The following is an 18,459-nucleotide window of genomic DNA, read 5'->3' on the forward strand; positions in this document are numbered from 1 at the left end:
TAATTTTTAATGCAACTTTCTCCAGATTCAGACACGTGTTTGGATATTGTTGCACCTTTTTTGTTTGATTGTTTTTAGGGGTGTGAGATTTAGCCTCAGAGTTATATTAATGAATTTGTGAGTGGTGTGCCCACTAACGAGCATCATTAACTGCACACGATATTATAATTCATAGCAGTGAAGTTTGACCTCGATCCCTTTTCATTAGACTGGTCTCACTCTTCGCAGGGCGAGAAGGGCGATCCAGGCTCAGAGGGCGACTCAGGAGACAGAGGTAAAACTGGCTTGAAAGGAAAGGAAGGCCCACCTGGTCCTTTTGGACTTGTGGGGGTGAGGGTGAGTGTACCAAATCCGTCTCTCACTTCCAATAAAAAGCTGCTCTTTTTGTCCACTTAAACCCCATTTTTGATTTTCCTTAACCAGGGTCAGGAGGGCAAACCTGGCAAAACTGGGGAAGGAGGAAAGCCAGGGGAAAAGGTTTGTGGACTGACGTGCTAGCACCTGCCATGTTGGTGTCTCTCCGGTTACTCCTTTGTGTGGGGAGATGAATGTGTCGAATGCAGCTGTAAAACATCTGTTTTAGCATTAAATCATCAGATTCATCTAACGTCTGTTTATACAGACCTGATCAAGGGACTTCCTTTCTTCAGGGGGGCAAAGGTCAACAAGGCCACGTGGGTGAGCCTGGGTCAATCGGCGATCAGGGAGGAGCGGGATTTGTTGGACAGAAAGGAGCGAGAGGAACCGTTGGAATGGTGGTATGATGTCAACAGAAGAGATGAAGGGTGTAATGAATTCCCGTCTATGGGAAGAACTTTTAAATATAAATTTATTTCTTTAGGGCGCTCCGGGGAAAATGGGCCAAGGAGGCGATCCGGGCAACGCGGGTTACGAAGTAAGTTTTTCATTTTAGGCGTGTCGTTGCTGGAGGTCGTGAAAAGACCTCGGGCTTCCAGGACTTTTGAGGTTAAAAAAATAAAACTGTCTACTCTTTAATGTAAACCTTTTCTAATCCACACATTTGAGCTGCTTCCGGCCTTTTTATAGCTTTAAATATAAAAAAACAACCTTCAAAGTTCACATTTTACAAAGAACATTGTTGAATGACACCACTGACTTGCTGGCAGATGTTCCTTTTCCTCTATTATTCATTTTTATGTCGTTATGCTATGTCATGTTATGCATGGCATAATTCTTCTTGGCTGCAGGGATTTTTGAAACTCTTTGTTGCCATAGAAACTGACTCTGAAACCCTATCCAGCTCAGTGGCAGAATTCCTTGAACAAACCCTTGACACGTATTCACCGATGTCTTCCATCATTTGGTTTTTCCATGCATGCAGCGTTATTCTAACATTACTATACGGCCAAAAAAGTCACCACCGAAAAAAAGATCACAAACTCTAAAATGTCTTTTGACCACCTTTAGCTTTGATTATGGGATGCATTCACGGTGCTAATGTTTGGATTTATTTCCATCTAGTGTTGCATTAATGTTTCACCAAGATGTTGCGTTGTTGATGATAGAGTCTGTCTGCTGCACAAAGCCTTCTCCTGGTGGCCAACTCATGAGTGAAAATGATGTCTCATGCTTCCTGAACCGCTCTTTCATTAGAACCTGATGAATCCTGGCATTGTCATGTTGGAATATGGCCGAGCCGTCAGGGAAGAGAGAATAACCTGGTCCTTCAGTATATTCAGGTAGTCAGCTGACTTCCATGGAGCACGTTGTAGTGGAGGCAAATAGATGATTTTATCTGTTATGACCACGAAGACGTAATATTCTATATAAATATAAAATATTAACCTGGGAGGTCTTTGTTGTAATTATCAGAAGATCTAGGTTCTTTGCTTGTTCAGTGATCAACCACACTTCGTGTTACTTCAAGAAAGTCGGGTTTATAAAAGTAAGAATTTATTTTACAACAATTTAAAACATGACTAATTGGTTAACTATTATTTATTGTGAGTGGGTGGAGCTAAAGGTAATGTCTGGAACATATGTGTGGATACATCACCCGTATTCAGAGAGAGACCCTCTTGGTGGATCCGAAAGTCGCAGGGGTCGGCTGACCTCTGGCACCGGAGGCCTGTAGAACACCGTGGTACCGACTCTTCAGTCCAGAGATGTCTCGGGTCACAACAGCTGGATGGAACCGTGCGTCTGGCGGACTCTTAAGGAGTCTAAACAGTATCAGCTTTGTTCTGCAGGAACTGTTTGCTCATCAGCTTCGCAGGTGCAAAAAGGCTTTGACGACGTGTCGAAATCTTTGACGGTTAAAGAGGTTTTGCTACAGATGGCCGGTCTGAGCGATTCTCTAGAACTAACAAATTACTCAAAGTAATTTAGTTTGAAAGAACTGATGTTATGATTTGGACAGCCAATCAGAGGCTGACAAGTTTGGAGATGTTACCAAGGCAACTCAGAAACACGCCCTCTTTGATACAGGATGTTCTGACTGGTTAATACACGTGTGTCAGGGTTTAACTTAGCCGTACGTGTTATGTGAGGATGCAGGGGTGGAACCTTGTCGTCAAAACATGGTGAACACATGGCAGGTTCTAGTAGACAAACATAGCATCCATTCAGTGAGCACAGATCAGTGAAGCATTTCATTATACTATAATTATCATAAGTAGTAATAAACAAATGTTTATTTAATGATTATCTAGGTTATAAGTCATAGAAGGAGTTCATGTTGATTTAGTAAATGATTCTTGAATTTAGCAATGAATCGGAGCTGGAGTTGGAGCCTTCTTGAGGCAGACCGATGAGACCTTGGGAGAGAAAGTTATTGTTTATCTTTCAGACCAGCAGCGTCTGTGAGTCCCAGCTGGTGTGAAGGCAGGCTCATTTAAGGGAACACATGCAGTGTTGTGTCTCCTTTCTGACCAGATGTTAAATAAATGGGAAAAGGTCAGGCTGTACCTAAGCTGACCATTGCTGGACGTTACAACATCCTGTTGCTGAACCTAGACCTGACCAGCTGCAGCAATCCCAGATCATAGCACTGCCCCCACAGGCTTGTACAGTAGGCACTTCATCTGCCCCTCTTCTTACCCTGATGCACCGTCACTCTGGAACAGGGTCCATCTGGACCCATCAGACCACATGATCTTCTTCCATTGCTCCAGAGCCCAATCTTTATGCTCCCTAGCAAATTGAAGCCTTTTTCTCTGGTGTGTCTCCCAGATTAGTGGTTTTCTTACAGCTACACAGCTGTTCAGGTCCGTTCACACTGTGCGTGTGGAAAAGCCCTTAATTTCACTTTTAAACATATCCCTGAGTTCTACTGTTGCTTTTCTTTGATTTGATTTAACCACATGTTTAAGCTTTATCATTCAATCAAGTGAAGCTTTCATTTTCCAACAGGGCCACATGGGACCACTGGGCACACTTGGACCTCCTGGACCAAAAGGTGAAAAGGTACATCCTTCCTGGCTGTTAATTTGCAATCCCTAACAGCTGACTGCAGTTGGACTGTGCTATATGAGCTCTGTCGTGCTGCACATCGCTCTAATTGGATGATCGAGGGATTTTTGGACACTCTGGTACTTGGTTCTGTCCCTAGTTCGTACTTTCTTTGTCTCAGCTTTCTCCAAGTTACCTCTAAATTGATCGGTGCTTTGAACTTGGACAAACCCAATTACCTCAGCTCTGTATATAATTAGCCAAACACCTGGATGAAGCAACTATTTTTGCAAATATTAGCTACATAATGTGTGTTTATTTGACAGGACTATGTAATAATACACACTGCACCAGAATTTAGTGAAGCACCAATTAGCATATTTTTGTCCCTGGGCAGAAGCCATCTGGATGTGGATAGTTGTGGTTTTATCAGTGCCAGTATCCTCGGTCTAACTGCTGTGCTTCTGCTCTAATTAAATCAATATCATGCTATCACACGGGCCATTGCAAAATGTATGATTGTCAATTTGGCACCAGGTAATCCTGGCGCTAAAGACATGCTGTTGAAACAAATAAATTACATTTTGAATGACTAAAGAAACAATTTATTACTTTTAATTTTTAACGTAATTGAGAGTTTTCCGTTGGCTCCTGGCTTTCGTTGATCGCTCTCCCTATTTTACAGTCGTTATTGGTTTCTTTGTTTTTCATTTCATTTATCACATGTGTAGCAAAACCATTTAATTACACACATTTGTGGCTATTGTTTAATGAATCTTAACAAAAGTCCTGAGGCAGCCACTGGCTCCACTTATGTGAAATTGGATTGTTGTGGGGAATAGCTTTTCTAATCATTTGCCACTGAGATGAAAAACATGCATTGTCTCTTTCTATTCTTTCTTCTAAGGGTAACCAGGGAGATGACAGCAAAGTAGAGGGCCCCCCAGGTCCCCAAGGTGACAGAGTGAGTCTATAGCATGAAATATATTTTTGTCTGACATTTAGTCACAATGGTCTGATTTGTTGAGCTGCTGCTTTTTCTGATGGGAATTGAGGGTCCTTCTGGAGACGGAGGAGAGAGAGGAGAGCCAGGTGACCCAGGACACATTGTGAGTAAAGGGGCAGTTTATTGAAACGTTTTGTTTTGGAGGGTAAAGGAAATGTTATCAGTGGTTAAAATATATATATATATATATATATATATATATATATATATATATATATATATATATATATATATATATATGCATATATTAGGGCTGCACAATATATCGCAAATATATCACTATCGCTATATCAGCATGCACAATATGCATATCGCAAAGAACAGATAAATATCACAATGATTGGTCAGCTCATATGTTTGCTACACATGATGCATTCTGTCAAACGGAAGCATGATGTTTTTTTTAACAAATCAAATTGAGCTCTTCACCCATTTGGCCAATTGGGTGGGTTCTCATAGGTTAGATGCCCGCCCCCGAGGCGGACGGCACTTAATTTTGTCACTGTATGGGGAAGGTGTCTAACCCAAGACATGCAGAATCAGACTGTACACAGATCGATGAGGAAAAAAATAAAATTTTATTGTTGGATGAATGATAACTAAAGGTGAACTGGAAAATCCACCGGATGAGGAATGGGAAGGCAGCATCTAGAGGGGAGAGCAAACCAGAGGCGAGTCCTGGGAGATTGAGTCCAACAGGGAATGCTGAGTGGTGACTTACGGAGGGGTTCTAGGAGAGTGAGGGGAGGTAGTGAGCCGTGGTGTAATCCAAGATGGGCGTTTGGAGCTGGAGAGGGAGTGAGGAGTCGATGGAGAGCGGGTCAGTCAGGATGGGTGGATGGACGAACGTAGAAGAGGAGCCGGTGCGGAGTCCTATGGAGTCTGGTTGAAGGATCCTGAGGCGTAGATAAACCTGAGGTAAGGTGAACCAAAAAACATCCAAAAATTACATGAAGTCCAAATATTCACACTATAGCACTAGAAAAACCTGGAGACAAGTACGAGGGCTGGAAACTACCAGTCAGTAGCAATCATCCGGCGTCGAGTAGTGTTCACCATCCTCCTTATGAAGCTGACCCGCTGATTAGCTGACAAGGTACAGTTGCCGCTCGCTCTCCTGCAAAAAAAAAAAAAACACTCAGAGATGTTGAGAATGGGAAGAGTACTCACCCCGGCTCATGACAGTACCTGCCGGTATGAGCCCAGTGTATGACCTTGCTCCTTATCGACTGGGGCACATACAACTTGCCTGGAGGTCCGTTACCAGGACCGGGGTCCACCTTGAGGGCCTCCAATACTTGGTCCTTGACTTCCCAGGTGGCCCCTCCCATAACACATACTGGGGGTAGGATTGTGGAGGGTTCTGCGTCCTGCTCAGGGGCATACTGTCTGGAGAGAGCGTCGGGCTTGGTGTTTTGGGAACCTGGACGATAGGAGATTTGGAAATTAAACTGGGAAAAGAAAAGGGGCCACCTGTATTGATGTGGATTGAGCTGTTTTGGCTCTTTTAGGTGAACCAAGTTCTTGTGGTCAGTCCAAATGATGAATGGCCACTCAGCGCGCTCCAACCAATGACTCCACTCCTTGGTGGCAAGTTTTACAGCCAGCAGTTCGCGGTCCCCAACATCATATTGGCTCTCAGCAGATGTCAAACGACGCGAAAAGATAGCACATGGATGGAAGCGTTGATCCGCCAGCAAGACCTGGGACAGCACAGCTTCCACCCCGGTGTCCGAGGCATCCACCTCAAGGGTGAATTGATGCAGCGGGTCTGGTCGGTGAAGCACGGGAGCATTGGTGAATTTCTTCTTCAGGGTCTGGAAAGCTGTGTCTGCTTCTGGGGACCAAACAAATGGTTTGTTAACCGAGGTCAGGTTGGTTAACGGGGCGGCGGTTTGGCTGTAATTCCTGATGAACCTTTGATAAAAATTAGCAAACCTCTGTAACTGTTTCCGTGTGAACTGCATGGGCCACTCCGTGACTGATTGCACCTTCTCTGGATCCGCCTTCAACCGCCCGCTCTCAATGATGAACCCCAAGAACTTAACAGTGGGGACATGGAAAACACATTTCTCGACCTTGACGTACAGCCTGTTCTCTAACAGGCGCTGTAACACGGCTCTTACACGATGGGTGTGTTGTTCCTTGGTCTTAGAACAAATCAAAATGTCGTCCAAATACACCATCACACCAGCAACTTTCTAGGGGTGGCCATGGCCACTCCTGGCCACCCCTTGGGGGCGCCCTTGCCTAACCCTTAACCTAACCATAACTCTAAAACAACCATAAAAATCGTGCTACACAGATTCATTTCAGAAATTATAACACGTAAAACATACATTTTTGGTGACAGGGTGGTTATGGTAAGGGTAAGGGTTTTTTGTTAGTGGATGGTTCCAACTTGCGGCTGGGTGGAAATGAAAAAGGTCATATATGGTGACCACTAGCTTGTTCAAATAGAGACTGGATCCAGACTCCGATTGGTTCTTTTCTAATCCCGCCTCTCCCAAATGCTGATAGGTTCTTTTTTATGTTAGCCTATCTTTTCCATTTTCTGACTGTATTTTCATTAATGTCAATTATCGTTGTTGCCTTTATTTACTGATGGGAAAAATTTTGATTTTTCAGGGTGAAACAGGTCTAGATGGACCTAGAGGTGAAATTGGTGCTCCAGGTCTTCCTGTAGGTTCTCACTCAGAATCATGTTAAACCAAAAGTAATCAAACAACTACGTGATCTTCACATTAAACCATAACGATCGTTTCAGGGACATCCTGGGACCAAAGGACAAGCTGGTCTCAAAGGATTCAAAGGGGATCAAGTAAGGACCAAAACACATCATTTTATGAAAGTTTGAGTCTGAGAAACAACATTGCTCTGTAAAATAAATATTTTAGTCTAATATCTCAGAGCATGGATTTGACTGTTTTCAGGGTCCAAAAGGAAAATCAGGGGCAACAGGTGCATCTGGGGCCAAAGGACCACCAGTGAGTTGGACACAGTAATACTATAAATGTCATCCTGCATTCAGGTTTAATTAGTATGTTAACACAGCAAACTTTTGAAGAGTTCTTGTTGCGTTTTCAAGGGTCCAGAAGGCCCCTCGGGTCCACGCGGGGTCCTGGGTAGGGAGGGACTGGAGGGTCTTCCTGGAACGGATGGTTTATCAGGAAACGATGGAAGCAAAGGAGTCAAAGTGAGCATGTTGTCTGACACGTTTCAGAGAGCGCAAAGAAAAATGATTCTATTTTTTATGGAAACTGAGAAACTGTCTGCAATGTTTTTAGGGGGAGCAAGGAGATGACGGAGAGGTGGGTTTACCTGGAAAACCTGGGATGCAAGGAGAAAGGGGTGTGATGGGACTTCCAGGAGATCAAGGCTCTCTCGGTCTCAAGGTGGGAAAGATGTTTTTTTTATTCATTTTAATTTGTTTTAAAGCTGGAGTTCATGTTTACAGTAACATAAAAATGTTGAAATTTGACTTGGTGACCATGGTCTGGAATGGGAAAAGTGTAGAATGCCTTCTCCAAGTCAGGGATGAGGTCCTGCCCCAAGTGGAGGAGTTTAAGTATCTCAGGATCTTGTTCCTGAGTGAGGGAAGGATGGACCATGAGACTGATAGGTGGATTGGTGCCGCGTCCGCAGTGATGTGGCCGTTGTACCGGTCTGTTGTGGTGGAGAGAGAGCTGACCCAGAAGGTGAAGCTCTCCATTTATTGGTTGGTCTAAGTTGCTAGCCTCACCTATGGGCTGGGCGATATGGCCTAAAATCAATACAATGATATATTGATGATTTCCCCTCGATAACGATAAATGGACGATAGCTACAGTCCACTAGATGGGGCTGTCACATGTATTACGTTGAGTCACATTTTTACTTGACTCAAGGTGGTACAGCGTCTTAAAGGGACATGAACGTTAGCAACCCACACACATCTTTACAAATTTTTATTAACAAATTTATTGACATGGGACAAATTCTCAATTAGACTCGAAAATTTTGATGATGATAAATCTTCGATTTGTTGTCCAGCCCTAGTCAGGAGCTTTTGTTAGTGACCGAAAGAACAAGATCGCAGATAAAAGTGGCCAAATAGACTTTTCTCTGCAGCGTGGCTGAGCTCCCCCTCAGAGAGCAGGTGAGAAGCTTGGTCACCCGGGAGGGGCTTGGAGTAGACCCGCTGCTCCTCCACATCCAGAGGAACCAGTTGAGGTGGCTCAAGCATCTAGGACTAATTAAAATAGAGTAAAAGATGTTGCTGATATGCGAGTGCAGATTTCCTGCTTCCCCACTTTATCGTTGTAGATTTGATTCAAACAATCGACTAGAAACTCCTGCAGAACCCAGCGAATGCTGAGGAGATGAGTCAGCAGTTTTTATCAAGTGTGGCTGAGCAGGAACATATCAAAAACATGAGGCCCTCTGTTAGAATATTTACTAAGTAATCATGGTGTAACCATGGACACATTGCTTGGTGTGTGTGTGTGTGTGCGTGCGTGCGTGTGTGTGTGTGTGTGTGTGTGTGTGTGTGTGTGTGTGTGTGTGTGTGTGTGTGTGTGTGTGTGTGTGTGTGTGCGTGCGTGCGTGCGTGCGTGCGTGCGTGCGTGCGTGCGCGCGCGTGCGTGCGTGCGTGCGTGCGTGCGTGCGTGCGTGTGTGTGTGTGTGTGTGTGTGTGTGTGTGTGTGTGTGTGTGTGTGTGTGTGTGTGTGTGTGCGTGCGTGCGTGTGTGTGTGTGTGTGTGTGTGTCTGTTCTGTCTTCTCCATCCCCAGTGAGTCGTGGAGAATGGCTGCTTATACTGAGCCAGGATTCTCTGGAGGTTTCTTCCTGTTAAAAGGGAGTTTTCCTCTCCACTGTCGCTGCATGCTTGCTTAGTATGAGGATTGCTGTATAGTCACTGACACTAGTCAGTGACTTGATGCAATTTGCTGTGTTCCTTATATAGGAAACATTATTTCTGATTGGCTTAATGAACTGACCTGAATTGGAATGTTTATTATGTGAAGGTCCTTGAGACGACTCTTGTCGTGATTTGGCGCTTTATAAATAAACTTGAATTGAATTGAGTTGTTAGCACTAACGGTATTTGTGTGTGCATGTGCGGTATGAGGCCTGGCTTTTAGCTCCTTCCTGAAGGAAAGGGGGAGCGGGGCGGGAGCTACAGCCATTCACATCTTCTCTTCCTCTTCTTACTACTGACCCCAGCTTTAGCAAAGTTAAATTATTGCACAGTAAATTAAAACCTCACAATGTAGTCCAATTCATTGCCAATAACATTTGTAATTGTTAACAAGTTTAATTATTACAAAATGAGCTCCCTGTAATGTTTAGGGGCGAACTCTAAAACTAGACTATTTTAGAATGCCCTGGTAGTCTAGTGCATGCTTTTGTGAAGTTTGTGTTGCCAAATATTAATGAGTAGGTAGACTGTGTGCCATGACCTTGCCAGTGTTATATAAACTATAATCTAAATCACTTTTGACAAGCAGAGCAAAGCTGTGTTCATTTGTTTTGTGGTAATAAGCAGGGGCGGCGTTAGGCCCGACTACTTGGGCTCAAGCCCCGGATCTTCTTCAGTCCTAAATCCGCCCCTGGTAATAAGCAGTTTTCACCACCCTGTTTACTCACGCTGTGAAGTTAGCTTTAGCTCATTTAGGAAACTTTGTTTTGTTTTGGATAGCTTGACGGTTAATACTGACTCTAAATCACCTGGATGATTTAGGGAATAAACCCAGGCCAGATCAGAAGTTTGAGATCAGAGACGGGGGTGAAAGGTCACGAGGATGCTGGTTTCTGTCTCCCCAGGGAGAGAGAGGTATGCCAGGCCAAACTGGTCCCGCTGGAAAGAGAGGCTCTGTTGGCACAATGGGATTTTCAGGAAAACAAGGAGATCCGGGAGCTAAAGGACAACCAGTTAGTGCACTTTCTTTTTCCAGTCATTAAAATTGCTCAACTCCTTCATCTATGACCGTGCTGTTCTGCGTGTGTTTCTCAGGGGGGTGGGGGGCCACAGGGCTTTCCAGGGGTGGTGGGAATGTTTGGACCAAAGGTAAGTTTCCATCATTTCCATTTGTTTCTCAGGTTTTACTTTTCCATCCATCAACTTTTAGTTTAGGCTACAAATCTGCATCAGAGGCAGGAAAAGGACTTGACAGTGGTTTCCAGGTTAGATAAAAGTGCTTTTCTAGAGTTTAAACATCTGAAATCACCAGATTATTTAGTCTGTGGAGCTGTGGGTTATCACTGTGATGGCGAGTTCTCCTCTGCCATCAGCTGGTTTGACTCTCAGCTCTGCAGCCCCATAGATCCTAACCAGCTGAAGAAACACAACACAGTCCATTAGTTTAAGTCTGTAATGCAGAACATTCAGAGTAAAACCAGGTATGTTCCTTGCCGATGGGTTCTGTGTGAAACTGCGTAGCTTAGTTCTCAGTAACTGATCTAACCTAGAAGCAGATGGTCCTGGCAATTAACTAATAAAGTGCAGATGTAAAGCAAAGTTTAAGCGTCTTTAAACCCTTGAGTAGGTCTGTTTATCATTGGAAAGGAGAGGAATTTGACAGGTTGTGACTTCAGCTGGATGTAGTTGTTAGTTTTCATTTCAGCACAGTCTGAGTGGTGTTAGCCAGCGATGCGCACTCACAGGAGACGCCCGTAAAGAGGCCGTGTCATGTTTTATTGGGCCGTGTCATTTAGGATTGCCATGTTGGCCGTATCGTTCTGTTTGGGAAGTTAAGTGCGCTCAACTGAAGCGGTGTCTCACAGAGCTGACTGTTGGTGACACACGACAACAGCAGAGTTGTTACAGGTGAAAGGAATCCTAGAAAATGCTTTTAAGTTGGTATTTAATGTGTTTGAGAAGTGCCTTAAAAGCTTGAAACTGCAACAGAAACTGGTTATGGCACAATCATTTTCATTTTCATGGTAAAAAAGAATTGTTTTGAACATATATTCACTGCTCCTGTAAATGATCAATGATGCAATGTGCTAGAACGTTCTTGGATGTGATACTGGAAAAGGTCAAAGAAAGCAAGAGTCCCTAGTTGCCTTGCATCAAAAGGCAGTGCATCCCCGTTGGTGCTGGAATTAGGAACCTCTTCATCAAAATACAAACTCCCAACAGACCTCTCAACACGGTCTCAAACACTTCTCATTTTAGTTTCCCATGAGTCCGAAAGATCAAAAATGTAAAGAAAACTAAACAAAAACTGTGAATATTTGAATTCAGCTCCGTTTATCGGAGTCATCTGAAGGCGCTTCACAGGCAGTTACTTCACAGACCCCGTGTGACGTGACCATCTCTAAAAGGGCTTTCAAATGACCAATTCAGTGTGATTTCATCTGAAAATGTGTATATTTACTTCCAACTGCATGTCTCCAAGTAGTCACCCACAGTGCCAGCCCGTGCTACGACTAAACTCAGCTCACAATAAGGTGTTAGAAATTAGAAATATGAAAAGAAACAAAAACACAACAACAAAACGTGTTTTTTTGTTGTTTCAGGAACAAAAAGTTGGCTATGCAGGGGCTAAACTATTGGCTGATCATGTCCATTTAAGAACAACAACCAAAGCCAACCTCCCACACTTATTACTGCTTACTTAACATTTGTTTAAAGTCTACCTCACACATCTTCTGCACTCAGAGTCATTAATGCGTTTCCAGGGTCCCCCAGGAGACAACGGCCCATCAGGGATACAAGGACCAAAAGGACCTCGAGGACTGATGGTAAAATGAAGATTAATAGCAGTTCGGAGACTCTGCGCATTATTTCCGCCAACGCTGGCGCATCGAACTCTCACAAACTGCACACTTGGCGTGAAAAATAAGTGCAGCCTCATCAGCTGCTTCATCATACGTGTCCTTATCCACTAACATGCCTCTGCTTCCCAGAGTGTGGAGGGAGCGTTTGGCCCCGGTGGCATCATCGGGCCCAGCGGTCATCCAGTATGTACCTCATCTCTCATCCCACCTGCCAAGCTTTACATGGCTCCTCTTGGCTTTCTGGCAGTGATGGAGTGATCGTCTGTCTTCTCTCTCTCCATCAGGGACTCCAGGGTGACAAAGGAAGTCGGGGGGAGGCGGTGCGTGGCGCCGTTTTGATGAATCCCTGTCTGTCTGTACTGTGAGCACAGAATAGGATACTTAGTATGGAGACAGCACACCGCTCAGGCTCCGCTGCCTTCAGCGCTTTTCATTTCCTATTGTGTTGCGCTGGTTGTTGTCACACTCACAGTGACACTTAGCTGCTGTGGAGTCCTGTCAGTGTGATAAATGTTGGCCGCTCGCTCATCTCAAGCTTTATGAGAGGTTTGTTTGAATGCCTGTACGCAGACATAATTTACAGCCTACTTTCAAATATGGGTCTGCTGTGTAAAAATAGGCTTTTCTTCCTACAAAGACAAAAAAGAAAGAAGGCAATTTAGTCACAAGAAACGGTGGTTTAAGATGTGGATTTGTGTCAGAACTCGTTAGAATTGCTTTCACATTTTATTCAAATAACGGGTTTCATTTCTTTCATATCATTCAGGGATTGCAAGGGCCAAGAGTGAGTAGTCCTCATGATCAGTAGCATTATGTGTTAGAGAGGTAAAAGTGACAGAATCTCATCTGAATCCTGGTATTTTTCAGGGATCTCCTGGTCCCCAAGGACCACCTGGCCCACCGGTAAGTTCTTCTCTCATCTTATTTTCTTGTGAAAGTATTTCATTTCCACCGTACATCTAGTAATACTCGAACGTCGACACACTCTTCAAATCTTTGAGCTGTGCTCCAAAGCACATTCAGATCCTAGTTGCATACTGAATGTGGACTGGCTTGAAAGCCGGAAGTCTGAGTCTTGATTCAACACCTTACTTCAGGAGTTTTTATGTGTTTATAGCCGTAAAAGTTTACTCAGTTGAGTTATTTTGTCCAGAGCCCTTTGCAGGCAAGGATTGCCTGAAGCCTGAAGCCACTTTGATTGGTGCTGCCTTTTATTTTAACATTTTTATGACTGTTTTCCACCAAATAATAAATCTTTTGATGATATATTGGGGCAGCAGTAGCTCAGGAGATAGAGCGGGTTGCCCAGTAGGTTTGATCCCAGCTCCAGACAGAGAAAGCTGCTGTTGTGTCCTTGGGCAAGACGCTTAACCCTCCCCGCCTGCTGGTGGTGGTGGTCGGAGGGACCGGTGGCGCCAGTGTTTAGCAGGCCTCGCCTCTGCCAGTGCTCCGCAGGGCAGCACATCAGCTACATCAAAGCTCATTCCCACCAGCATGTGAATTTGTGTATGAATGGATGAATGGGGTGTGTGTGTGTGTGTGTGTGTGTGTGTGTGTGTGTGTGTGTGTGTGTGTGTGTGTTTCTTTTGGATAATCACACAAAAAAGTTTGTTCAGTACTGTTGGCCCACCTAGGTGAGCTACTTATTCCGATAACTAAACTGGGCGTAAACTAATGGAAGCCATGCTAAACATCACAAAGAAACAATAATACAAACACCATCTCAGGTGCTACTTTCCCCTTTGTTCTACTCTTTCTGCTCACTGTTATGCTTTTGCCGTCTGACATGGTGGGCCCACATGACCAGGTGACATAGGTGCAAAGTGTGCAGCTTGTTTTTTAAAGCAACAGAGCCTGGAAACGGCTCATTCTAGGACACGGGCAATCCTGGTCATCGAGGGCCACTATCCAGCAAGTTTTAGTTGTTTCTCTGCTTAAACACACCTGGTCTGAATCTGGTGGTGGTTAACAGGCTGCTGCAGAGACTGATGAACTGCTGAACAGGCGATTCATCCAGGAATCAGGTGTGTTGGAGCAGCACAACAACTAAAACATGCTGGATCTGAGGATCTCATAGACCGAATAGCCCACGCCTGTTCTAGAAGGTAATGAAACTATCAAGAATCAAACTGCTGAAATTGCTTTAAGTGAGAGGGATTTATTACAAAGAACTCCAGAAACAGATTTTGTGTCGACCTCAGAACTATCCTAACTTTAAAAAGTCACAACATGTTCCCTTTATGCAATAAAATGCTCGGGTTGTACTGTGAGCACATTGTGTTTTTTCGTTTTTGCTGCTGTGATGTAGCTCAGTAGCTTACAGCTGACAGCTTTTTCTCGATGGAAATGATTCATTTCTGGTGCATTCATGCCTCATTTCCTGCTCATTCAGTAAACGTGTCCCTGCTTATCTGCGTGTTTAGTCTGAAAACCACGATCGCTGCTGAAGATACGGGTTTACCGTCTGCTGCACTAGAATGGCTGAAGTAACACTTTTATCTGCTGTTGGTTTCCAGGGCCTTCCCAGCTCTGCCTTTCTACTGGTGAGTGTGCTTTTTCTGGTTTTATCATTTGAGGTTCTCAGAGTGGAAATACTCATGGATGCATCTTTTGCCAGCAGAAAAGGGAAGCTTCTGGGGCTGCTTCCCGAGTCCTTGTGGATCCGCACGCCGCTTTGAAGCAAGAGGTCAGTTTTGGGGGAAACTGCAGCTTAATATTGTTCAATATTCACGGAGAACCATTTTGCCCTGAATCGTGGTCATCATCATTCCAACACCAGAATTATCAGAGCATGGAACTGCCCGTGTTAGACCAGGGCACAGAGATCTTGAAGACTCTACAACATCTCAACATACTGGTCCAAAGTCTGAGGAACCCCCTGGGGACCCGAGAAAATCCCGTCCGGGTCTGCCGGGACCTGTTCAACTGTGAGCAGCGAATGCAGAATGGTGAGAAGTCTGTTTTTAGTTCAGCTCCACAGTTTCAGTTAGTCTGAGCTGTTTTCTCCCTCTGCTTCTTTGGGCAGGCGTCTACTGGATAGATCCAAACCTCGGCTGCAGCTCAGACAGCGTGGAGGTGACGTGTAACTTCACTGCTGGAGGACAGTCTTGCCTTAAACCTCTTACAGTTTCCAAGGTTGTTTTTCTTTTATATTCAAACACACTTGCTGCAGCTTGTGTACGAAGACGAGACACACGCAGAAAGACTTTAGGAGCATTTAGCTGCAATCGAATATTTTGTGGAAGATGTATTTTGTCTCATGAGGAATTTCTCAAAAGAATGTAGACGCTTAAAGTATTTTCTGTGGCATGTAGGTGTACATGGAAGCCGATAGACACAAGATGTTTCTGCACAGTTTGATCTAAAAGCACTGTCAGGTCTTCAGACGTCATAGCCAGAATGCTTCTCTGCCATAAACCTCTGGAATTGTAATTAGCTATCCATCTTTGGAGTTATGTACCTGTAATGTGTTGCAGTAAAACATCTCTGCTCACAATGACAGAAGAGATGCAGATTGGCCCACTTCCTGCATGAACTGCTGATGAATAATGACGATCAAAAGCCAATCTGTGATCCAGATGTGACTCGCTGAAACGTGTAGCACCATTAAAGCCCGTTCTGGCCATCCAGACTGGTGCTGCTCCAGTTTGCCTTTTATAAAGATCAACTCGAATCCTTTTGGCAGAAGCAGACTTTACTGGAAACTGACAATATCGTAGGTCACCTATGTTGATTTAATTTATTTTCAAAATAAAGTGCATTAAAATTCAAGCTAAAAGACACTCAGATTGAGCTTTTCAGGTATAGTTAGAGATTATAAATTCCCATATGGAATCCATTCATCCATTTTCTATAACCGCTTATCCACGCAGGGTGGGGGGGGGGGGGGGGGGGGGGCTGTTACCCATTTCCAGCAGTCTCTGGGCAAGCAGGCAGGGTACACCCTGGACAGGTTGCCAGGGCAACACAGACACACGGGACAAACAATCATGCTCACTCACTCCTAAGGACAATGTAGAGACCAAAAAACCTGACAGTCATGTTTTTGGACTGTGAGGAGGAAGCGGAGGACCCAGAGAGAACCCACAGGGAGAACATGCAAACTCCATGCAGAGACACCCCAAGCACCTCCTTGCTGCAAGGCAACAGCGCTAACCACTGCGCCACGGTGCAGCCCTTTAAACTTAATTATCAAATCTAAATTTAAATCCTGTCCATGAAGGTTATGAACAGAGTCGGTGACAAAGGGCAGCCTTGGCGGAGTCCAACTCTCACTGGGAACGAGCCCGACTTGCTGCCGGCAATGCGGACCAAGCTCTGGCACCGGTCATACAGGGACCTAACAGCCCGTATCAGAGGGCCTGGTACCCCATACTTCTGGAGTACACCCCACAGGGCCCCCCGAGGGACGCGGTCAAACGCCTTCTCCAAATCCACAAAACACGTGTAGACTGGTTGGGCAAATTCCCACGCACCCTCCAGGATCCCCCTAAGGGTCTAGAGCTGGTCCAGTGTTCCACGGCCAGGACCAAAACCACATTGCTCCTCCTGAATCTGAGGTTCAACAATCCGACGGACCCTCCTCTCCAGAACCCTGAATAGACCTTACCAGGAAGGCTCAGGAGTGTGATCCCCCTGTAGTTGGAACACACCCTGTGGACCCCTTTTTAAATAAGGGGGACCACCGCCCTGGTCTGCCAGTCCAGTGGGACTGCCCCTGATGTCCACGCGATATTGCAGAGCCGCGTCAGCCATCACAGCCCCACAACATCCAGAGCCTTAAGGAACTCCGGGCGGATCTCCTCCACCCCTGGAGCCTTGCCACAGAGGAGCTTTTTAACCACCTCAGTGACCTCAGCACCAGAGATTTGAGAGGCCAACCCAAAGTCCCCAGACTCTGCTTCCTCACTGGAAGACGTGTCGGTGGGATTGAGAAGGTCTTCGAAGTATTCTGCCCACCGATCCACAACATCCTGAGTAGAGGTCACACCGTCCCCACTATAGATAGTGTTGGTATCACACTGCTTTCCCCCCGAGGCGCCGGATGGTGGACCAGAATGTCCTTGAAGCCATACGGACATCTTGCTCCATGGTCTCACCGAACTCCTCCCATGCCCGGGTTTTTGCCTTGGCGATCACATGAGCCGCGTTCGGCTTGGGCTGCCGGTACCCGTCAGCTGCCTCTGGAGTCCCACAGGCCAAAAAGACCTGATAGGACTCTTTCTTCAGCTTTACAGCATCTCTAACTGCTGGTGTCCACCAGCGGGTTCGGGGTTTGCCACCACGACAGACACCAACAGGATCCTGCGACCACAGCTCCGGTCGGCCGCCTCAACAATGTCGAAATTCAGTTTATTTGAACTTCAAATGCTAAATTGAAATCTAAATGTTAATTTAAAGTTTAACTCCAAATCTAATAAAATCTAAATGTTAAGCTTAAACTCTGACACGCTGCCAGTGTCCGGGGTAAAAGAAAATGAGTGCAACTGGTCAACCTTTTTGTGGGTGGAGTCACAGATGCCATGGGTAGTTTGATGGAACTTTTAGATGAGCTACAATTATTTGAAATGTAAGCATGTTGATATATGATGCGTTTAGGCAGTTTCCATAGCAAATGTGTTAAATGTAAGAAACATACGCTAAAGTTCTGTGAACATGCGCGTTTATTACATCACGCCTTGACTGTTGCAACGCACTGCACCTTGGTCTCACTCAGTCTCACCTCTCCCGTCTTCAAATGGTGCAAAATGCAGCAGCACGCCTGTTGATGGGTTCGGGAAAGTGGGATCACATCACCCCAATTTTAGCTTCGCTGCACTGGCTGCCTGTGGATTTTAGGGTCCAGTACAAGGTTCTTTTATTGGCGTTTAAAGCCGTACACGGCCTTGCTCCGCAGTATCTGTGTGAACTTTTAGTTGCTCACTCCCCGTCTCGGCCACTGAGGTCGGCCGACCGGTTTCTCAGGGAGGTGCCGAGAACGAAAAGAAAGCTCAGAGATGACGGAGCTTTTTCGATAGCAGCTCCAAGGTTGTGGACTGCACTCCCAATCCAGGTTAGGATGGTTTCGTCACTGTCGGGTTTTAAATCCCTTTTAAAGACTCATCTGTTCTCAGTTGCTTTTCATTCAGTTTGAGAATGCATCTGTTTTAGTAGCTTTTATGTCAGTTTGATATGTTTGTTTTATCATTTTTTTACTTTGTGATGAACTTTTGATCTTGTTTTTAGAATTTTTAGGGAACTTCTGTTCTTTTTGGCTTGTTAGGCGCTTTGGTCAGCTTGT

The 18,459-nt window shown here is 45.0% G+C and overlaps 1 protein-coding gene across 2 annotated transcripts in view; it reads left to right on the forward strand.

Moving 5' to 3' along the window:
- Positions 1–18,459, forward strand: part of col27a1b (collagen, type XXVII, alpha 1b) — a 104,635-nt gene that overhangs the window by 80,762 nt on the left and 5,414 nt on the right. Inside the window, exons 37-59 of one of the 2 annotated variants that reach the window (XM_015960571.3) lie at positions 229–336; positions 424–477; positions 651–758; positions 842–895; positions 3,373–3,426; positions 4,319–4,375; positions 4,467–4,520; positions 7,046–7,099; positions 7,185–7,238; positions 7,351–7,404; positions 7,506–7,613; positions 7,705–7,812; positions 10,221–10,328; positions 10,411–10,464; positions 12,081–12,143; positions 12,309–12,362; positions 12,464–12,499; positions 12,946–12,963; positions 13,047–13,082; positions 14,696–14,722; positions 14,797–14,865; positions 14,959–15,127; positions 15,205–15,314. In XM_015960571.3, coding sequence (XP_015816057.3) covers positions 229–336; positions 424–477; positions 651–758; positions 842–895; positions 3,373–3,426; positions 4,319–4,375; positions 4,467–4,520; positions 7,046–7,099; positions 7,185–7,238; positions 7,351–7,404; positions 7,506–7,613; positions 7,705–7,812; positions 10,221–10,328; positions 10,411–10,464; positions 12,081–12,143; positions 12,309–12,362; positions 12,464–12,499; positions 12,946–12,963; positions 13,047–13,082; positions 14,696–14,722; positions 14,797–14,865; positions 14,959–15,127; positions 15,205–15,314 — 1,611 coding nt within the window. The remainder of the gene's footprint in view (positions 1–228; positions 337–423; positions 478–650; positions 759–841; positions 896–3,372; positions 3,427–4,318; positions 4,376–4,466; positions 4,521–7,045; positions 7,100–7,184; positions 7,239–7,350; positions 7,405–7,505; positions 7,614–7,704; positions 7,813–10,220; positions 10,329–10,410; positions 10,465–12,080; positions 12,144–12,308; positions 12,363–12,463; positions 12,500–12,945; positions 12,964–13,046; positions 13,083–14,695; positions 14,723–14,796; positions 14,866–14,958; positions 15,128–15,204; positions 15,315–18,459) is intronic. The other variant, XM_015960572.3, reaches the window with a different exon arrangement.

Source organism: Nothobranchius furzeri, chromosome 10, assembly GCF_043380555.1.
Source record: "Nothobranchius furzeri strain GRZ-AD chromosome 10, NfurGRZ-RIMD1, whole genome shotgun sequence".
NCBI classification, from domain to species: domain Eukaryota; kingdom Metazoa; phylum Chordata; class Actinopteri; order Cyprinodontiformes; family Nothobranchiidae; genus Nothobranchius; species Nothobranchius furzeri.